Source organism: Lactuca virosa, chromosome 7 (genome assembly GCF_052849685.1).
Source record: "Lactuca virosa cultivar CGN04683 chromosome 7, Lactuca_virosa_CGN04683_v6, whole genome shotgun sequence".
Taxonomy (NCBI): Eukaryota; Viridiplantae; Streptophyta; class Magnoliopsida; order Asterales; family Asteraceae; genus Lactuca; species Lactuca virosa.
The window spans coordinates 160215095-160223126 of NC_136432.1; the positions used below are offsets into that span (position 1 = coordinate 160215095).

The following is an 8032-nucleotide window of genomic DNA, read 5'->3' on the forward strand; positions in this document are numbered from 1 at the left end:
GGGTCGATTCGATTTGGGTCATCATGAATCGATTGAACAAGAGTGCACATTTCATCCTTATTTAGGAGAGGATTTCCACGGAGAAGTTAGCAGATGTCTATATCCGGGAGGTCATAGCAGATGTCTTTTATCCTTAACATGTTAGATGATAATCAGGGTCATTTTCTATGGGTTATTACCTTGATTATTTATTGGGGTTAGTTGGAATGTGTCTAGTTGAGGAGCCATCGTAGCAGTAGCCTGTATGTGTGACTATTCATCATTTGATTGAGGTGCGTCTTCTCACAATGTTTTGGCAGGTCAAAGGCACCAATACCGACCTGTTGATTATTGTTATTAGAATAATAACTTTCGGTGTGACTATTGCATGTATTGTATGTGTTTGTATGTATACCGTACGGGGCACGATTCCAGGCGATGCAAAATGATTGTGTTGGGCGGGGCCAATCGCATGTTATGGACAGATCTGTACTGGGCGGGGCCCAATGTCGGGCAAGCCCCGATGGATGTCGCGTGGTGCCCATTGTATGTATGGTATGAGGTATTCTGGGAAACTCATTAAGCTTTATGCTTACGGTTTAAGTATATGTTTCAGGTACTTCCAGTTTGAAGGGGAAGTGTCCGACTTGATCGCAGTGCATCCACCCATGTTCCACATTTTTATAATTTTAGAAATTATACTCTGATAACTATTTTCACATTGACACACTTATGGATGGTTTTATGAATACATGATGGTTTTCGGTTTATCTAAAGATGAAAATTTTACTTATGCTTTTTGGGATGTTACAAAAATGTCAAAGTATCAATAGTTTAGGGGCTGAAGTTGTAAATGGGTTAGTGAATTTCAATGGACGTGGATTGTTTAGTCATGGTGGGAATTATTTTATGAGTAATTTACAAAAATAGCCAAATTTCATAATGACTTACGAAAATATTAGTGTTTTCCAAAAGATAAACACGTTAATCGTATACCATTAGCGACACATGTGATTTAGCCTAATCCAACTGTAATTTCTCCATGTGATCTACGATTTGGCCATATAAAAGCTTGATTTTTTATATTTTATTTTTAAATCAAAGATGGGATTTTCCTCTGGTTTTACCTGCTATTTTATAGTATTTTATTTATTTTTTATGTCTCTAATAAAATTTAGTAAGTTTGACTACAATTTTGTACATTTTGACCGCAAATTCTAGCATCCTTGACTCTGATTTCATATATTTTCACTATTCTATATATAAAATGTAGATAAAAATTAGAATATCAACGTTTTTTTTATTCTATATATTCCTGTTATATTTTTTACTAAAAATAGTATTGAGCTCTACTAAATACTTCGTTGTAGTTGTAATTGTAGGCAATTTGAAAATAGTTGATTATCATATAAGATATGTTTGGCCACATGGGGAATTTCGAGAATGTTGAATTTTGGTTTGATATTTTCGAAAAATATTAATTTCAATGAATTTTTATATTTGGTGAAAAGTAAGATTGATTTGGTAGATAATTCTAATATTAGTTATACTTTCCAGGCCAATATCCTAACATACAGTATTTTGTAGAGATAGTTGATGATGTTGGTACATATCTTAATAATGTAGGTGTACGTAATTATGAACTAGATGAAACTGAAAACCAAAAAGAAGTTATGTTTCTTAATGATGTTAATCTATTTGATTACGGGGATCCAGTAGAAGTCTATTAAGATATATCCGACATAGAAAGTAATTCTGATAGAGAAAATCGGATGATGAACCTAGAGATACGTTTTTAGATACTCTATTGTATAGTATGCCCCCTTTACTGTAATGTATATGCCTTCTTCAAGTTAAACCTCCATCATAGAGCGAAGACGATAGTCAAAATATCGAATTTCTACAAATATTATCAAGGAAAGAATCTCTTAAAGTGGTTGTTGGAGATAAATACCTTGAGGGAGGTTTTTAGTGAAAGACAACCATCGACCAAATGAAGATTCGAGGTTGTTTGTTATGAGAAAAATGTTATTGGTTGATTAAGGAAAATACAATGAAATCCTGTGATGGACTCTAAGTCACAAAAATTGTTGATGAACAAACATGTTATTCAACAGAGTTACATCTGAAGCATCGACAAACAAACAAAACCGTTTCGAGCCACTTGATTATTAAAGTTATGGGTGGAAATTAGAGCAGAGCCTACCGGGGAAATGGCATCCTTACGTATATGAATTCAAAGTACAAAATTACACATACCAATAGGCTTGCGAGCTGAACCACAAGCGCTTACATTGTTAATGGGTACCAACGAGGATTCATTTACCAAACCCCCCACTTATTTCTATAACTTGGTGAAACATAATCCTGACATGGTGATGTATATTCATACAAATGATGTTGGTCAGTTTGAGTTCCTATATATCTCACTTGGTTTCTTGGAAAGGATTATTACTTTTTAGATGTGGATACATGATCACTAATTTTAAATACATTTTCAACATTTTGTACGTACGTTTTTCCCTCAAGTGTTGTAGGAGGATCCTGGTAGCAGATGTTTCCCACCTAAAGGACAACTTCAAGGGTACCACATTACTTTAAGTTGCCATGGACGGGCATAACCACATACTACCAGTTATATATTTTGACTATACAAAAGTGAGTGTATGGATTCTTGGTCATGGTTCCGTCAAAAATTACATGGTTGCATAGGCGATTTTGAAGGTTGTTATATTAATATATGATAGGGCTCCATCGATAACGACATCCATTGCCAACATTTTTCCTCACACCCATCACAAAATACATTCTCACCATCTGTATTCCAATATAGTATATAAATACGGAAGGAGCGAAGCAGTTAATTCATTGTTTTAGAAGCCTTGCAAAGCGAATACAATTTTAGAATTTAATGTTGCTATGCGAATAAAAAAAACAATAACATAAAAACCAGCTCTATGGGAATACCTACAAATAATAAATCCTGAAAAATGACCAAGTGCGCGTTTTCAAGGCAATCGGTACAATATTATTATGTCTAAGAGTGTATAGTCCATAAATTCATTGTCACGATATACAAGGAGGATGACAATGTTGATATTGATCGACTTTTTTCGTGTAGCAATGTAGTAGTGTAAATTTCAAAATCACAATTTTGCATGTCTTAATCTCTAATGTTAATCATTATGCTTTCAGATATTTGATATTAACTTTGTGAAATGTTATTTTTTGTAGCGTCATTACCAACAACACTCACCTAATGGGTCGATGACGAGGTAAAAAAATGAAAAAAAAATGCAAGTATTAATTAGACGTTCCATTTGATATCAAACCACAGACTCGAGGTTAAGGACTTCAAAAGGAATATCATACTAGACTTTTAAAAAAATGCATTTACATGTAGACAGTGGAAACTATTTGGCATACGTTGTGGTCATTTTATTAAGAGTGTTAATGATCAACATTATGAAGAATGTGTGTTGTATGCTATAGAAAGCTTTCTATACCGTGACATTGGGGAATAGCTATGAGGAACTTGTGAAACCTTTGCCAACCCCATCTGAGGAGATCTCCGATGGTCTGATGATTGTAAGGCCAATAATAATAATAGACAAATATTAGCCTGACACCCCGACACAGGACCTCCATAAACACAGAACGTATTCTATCATAAGGTGAACGTCCAATAAGAAAATAGTGTTATACATGCGGTCACGTAGGACATATGATAAACAATTATTCGGGATGTCCTCCCGGGAACGGATCACGGCATACGAGAAATACTAGGGATAATGAATAACATAGGGGCTTCTAGGAGCGGTTCACATAAGGAAAGTGTAAATCCTACATTTCATTTAAACAACTCTTATATTTAATGCTAATATAATTGATTTTATCTTAGTGTTTCTTAAATACTACAAATTATGCTCTAAAGTAGGCTTCATGTAAAAAAAAACTGCCAAAAAAACACATAGAGTGCCATTTGAACACTACTCCAAGTTATTCGTTTTAACTCCCAATAACATGTTTTTTTTATATAAAATATGTTGTTTGTAACTAGTTCTTTCCATTGATATATAACACTTCAAATATTGGGATGCATACTTATTCAGCTCCAAAGTAGTAGGCTTCATGTTAAAAATAAGTAGAAAAAAAACATAAAGTACCATTTTAACACTACTACAAACTATTCGTTTTAACTCCGATTAACACTTTTTTTTTTCTAAAATACGTTGTTTGTAACTAGTTCTTTTCGTTGACATATCGCACTCGCAAATCGGATATCGGGAATGCAAACTTATTAAGCTCAAAAGTAGGCTTCATGTTAAATTTTTTTTTTCCAAAAAATACATAATTAAACCATCATTTTGACACTAAACCATTGTGGTAGATAAGTTTTGAAATAGAGATAATAGATAGCCGTACATTTGAAGGTGCTAACGAAAAGAAAAAGAACAAGACTTGAGGTTGAAGCTATGTATGTTCTTTCTATCGAGCAACTACCTCTGTAACAGTTAAATCGTTGGTTGAACTCGTTGGGTAACTGCTTGAAGAAATATCAGCACCATGTAAGATCCTTTCTATGAAAAAACCTGGTTGCTTAGGTTTCTGTAGTATACCCTCGTTGCCCAACATTAAAACAACAGATGACATGTTTGGCCTGTCATTTGGGCTTTGTTGAACACATAACAACCCCACCATAATTGATCGTATAACTTCCGATGAATTGCTTGATTGGCTTAAAGATGTATCAATGAGTTCCATTGACCTGCCTTCGTTATGCATTCTCCATGCCTGAATAAATTTAATGTAAAAATAGTTGGAGGATATATTTTTATAAATCAAAGGAGTAGTTTGTAGCCGATAAACTTACATGTCCAAGGAGGTTATTGTCATGTTCAGAATGAATGAATCCCCTGTTTCTCTTCCCACTCACTATCTCTAGCACTAAAACACCAAAGCTAAATACATCGGATTTGAATGAGAAAACACCATCTAATGCATACTCCGGGGACATGTAACCACTGCACGCAATAAAATAAATGAACTCAAGAGAAGTAGAATATATATACAGTTGGATTATCTAGCTTACTATGTGCCAACAACTCTCTGTGTGTTTGCTTGAGACTCGTTTCCTCCAAAGCTTCTAGCCATCCCAAAGTCTGATATCTTAGGGTTCATGTCCCGATCAAGTAAAACATTGCTAGCTTTAAGATCTCTATGGATGATTCGTAATCGTGAATCTTGATGCAGATAAAGAAGTCCTCGAGCAATTCCTTTGGTAATGTTAAAACGTGTTGTCCAATCAAGTTGGCTGCTTCGTGTCTTATCTGGCCAACATGAAGATGTAGTCATATTTAGTTCCGGATAATGCTTAGTTCCTAAACGTTAAATTAATGGCAATTATGTGATTCTGACCAAATAAACACAAGTCTAAGCTTCTGTTTGGCATGTACTCATAGATCAACAACTTTTCATCTCCCTGTATGCTACATCCAAGGAGTTTAACAAGATTTCGGTGCTGAAGTTTTGAAATGCAAATAACTTCATTCTTAAACTCATCAAGTCCTTGGCTTGAAGTCGTAGATAGACGCTTAACTGCAATCTCCAGTCCTTCTTCTAACACACCCTAGAGATCATTATTGGCCATGTGAAAAACAATATAAACAGTGAAGATGAATTGCTTCCATGTCTCTTTCTCAGTACACAACTTTGAGTATTATTATTACCTTATAAACTGATCCAAATCCACCTTCTCCAATTTTATTATATGGCGAAAAACTAGCAGTAGCTCTAGCTAATGTTGAAAAGCTAAACAATGGTAGCTCCATTGCATCTCTCTGGCTTTGACCAACATCCAAGAATTCCCCTGAATCTGCTTCAAGAATTCATATTACTCTTCTTTCTATTAGGTTACAACCAATTTACAGCTAAAATCGTGAATTTTTTCTTACCTTTCCTCAGTTGTTGATGATGCCTTTTTCTACATGCATAATGGAACCATGTAGAGCTCAAGCCTATCAGAAGAACCCCCAGAAAAACTACTGGTAAGATGATTTTGAGGTTTGCTCTCTCCATCTTCTCGTGTACTGATTGAGTGGCAGTAACAATCATGAAATAAGTAATTTTACATGGTGAGATATCACATCTATTTAAGAACCTATTCAAATTATGTTTGTGTAAAGAGCTGAATATATACCTAATTCTGAGGAAGCCATTCTTACAAAGATATCCTGACCACCATTCCTATCAGGTATCTCTTTCATGTCCAAAAGTTCACCGAACCAAAGCAAGCAGCCATTTCCCCCTCGTCTGATGTCTATATTTGAATAGGCCATACAAGTACAATTCTTGAAGCATTTTTCTCTACATTCATTCAGAGTCATGCTTATGTTAAACCATGAAGTCTCTGTATCAGGCAACTTCACATTAGAGTACTTGATAAACCCATCGGTTCCATTTTTGCAATCCAATGGTGTTCGCCTCACACAACCACCCGACCAATTTGCTATCTCCCATCCCTTCTGGTTTCTGGGCACGAATCTTATCTCATCTAAACAAGAACATCTTTGTGAGGTTAAAGTGCTACAGGTTCCATAACCATAACAAATGTTGTACCCATCACAGAAATCTCTTTCTAACTGAAGGAAAATCTGCCATTTGTTAACATCAATAACCCACACCCAACGTTCTAACTGGCCAGATGAATTCAAGACGAGTCTCGAGATAACAGAAGTATTGAGAAGAGAATAACTGTAATACGCCTCTGTTTCATTAATAATCATATCTCCGGTAATGATGTTCTTGGTGGAAGCAGAATCCCCACTAAACCAAACACCATTCCATGGTCCACCTCGGAACTTGATTGATGTGCCTTGTTTTAGTATGATCTGAGGATAGCCGCTTGTGCCAGCGCTCCATGTGAATTCACCTGGAGCTGGATCTTGATTACTCTTCCATGAAGATAGGAACCATTCCTTACCAGTCAAGAAACTTCTCCCTAACTTCATGCCAGGTAATAGTGTATCAGTTGGATAATCGAAACTCTGCCAGAGAATCTTCTCGCCGATTCCTTCTCTAACAGCTAAATTTCCAGTGTCGTCAAGTTGTACAGTTACGTTACCTGATGAGGTTGTATTGGATGACCAGAGTACATCATTGGTGTCGTTCCCGTTCATGAGGACGAGATTTCCTGGAGAGATGATCCTCAGTGTGCCGGATGATGAACCGTTGACTGGGAAGTCTCTGTTGGCAACCCAAACCACCGTTTGAACAGAGATTTTCTTGTACCATATACCAACGTATTTGTTCTCAGCGCTTCCTGACCTGAAAAACCCTAGTTCAAAATTTCCACCCGGTGAGACCAACGTGTCAGCTTCTGTCAAGAACTTTGAATCTGAAATCAAGTCAATTTCAGCGGTGTAGATTTTTTGAATGTGGAGTGAAAAAAGAAAAAGAACAAGAATAGTTGCTTTCTCCATTAAAATTCTCACGTTCAAGTGTCTCATTCTTCTCTGTCTTATGTTTCATTATTAATTCTGTACTCTAATGGTGATGGTGGTATATCAAAGTCATCTGATCCATTTCTTGATTGGACATCTGAAAAGAAATAATTAAATACACATTATAGATAGAAGGAGTTTACTGGTTCATGAATTAGACCGATTCTTAAACCAACTCCAACTATGATACTACAAAATTACACAGTTTTTATGCAAAACTTACATTATTATTTTTTACAAACTCCAACCACATCCAGTTTATATAAAAAACATATTTTAATATTTAGATTCTAATACAATATTTATAATAATTATAAAAAGAAAAAATAGTTACAATAATATTATTTTAATCAAAATATTGTTCACCATGTTAAGTTGTGAAGACCGATTCACTTTTGACCATATAACCATTAGACAGACCAAAACGGGCTGGGCAGCACCTATGGACGAAATTTTCGTGGGCGTTTCCATATCAATTTTGCCTTTAATTTCTTCATGGGCCATTATTTTGTCTTGGCATTGATTTTATGATATTACTTTTGGTTAACTTA

The 8032-nt window shown here is 35.3% G+C and overlaps 1 protein-coding gene across 2 annotated transcripts; it reads right to left on the reverse strand.

Moving 5' to 3' along the window:
* Positions 1-4276: 4276 nt before the first annotated feature.
* On the reverse strand, positions 4277-7568 carry LOC145124049 (G-type lectin S-receptor-like serine/threonine-protein kinase At4g27290). 2 transcript variants are annotated; one of them, XM_079059265.1, is made up of 7 exons: positions 6179-7563; positions 5934-6068; positions 5709-5854; positions 5398-5608; positions 5072-5309; positions 4853-5003; positions 4277-4773 (listed from the first exon to the last, which is right to left on the reverse strand). In XM_079059265.1, the coding sequence occupies exons 1-7, from the start codon at positions 7485-7487 to the stop codon at positions 4468-4470; spliced, it is 2496 nt and encodes an 831-aa protein (XP_078915391.1). In that variant the 5' UTR covers positions 7488-7563; the 3' UTR covers positions 4277-4467. The 2 variants fall into 2 exon arrangements, with proteins under 2 accessions (XP_078915391.1, XP_078915392.1); XM_079059266.1 differs by lacking the exon at positions 4277-4773 and having other exon boundaries at positions 4855-4974; positions 6179-7568.
* Positions 7569-8032: the final 464 nt, after the last annotated feature.

What these genes read in the sequence shown, in the direction of transcription:
- LOC145124049 (XM_079059265.1), bottom strand. Translation starts at nt 7,487, where the DNA reads ATGAGACACTTGAACGTGAGAATTTTAATGGAGAAAGCAACTATTCTT. An exon ending in AATGGCTTCCTCAGAATTAG is followed by an intron (nt 6,069 to 6,178) that starts GTATATATTCAG and finishes CCACTCAATCAG; the next exon opens with TACACGAGAAGATGGAGAGA. An exon ending in GATTTGGATCAGTTTATAAG is followed by an intron (nt 5,609 to 5,708) that starts GTAATAATAATA and finishes AATGATCTCTAG; the next exon opens with GGTGTGTTAGAAGAAGGACT.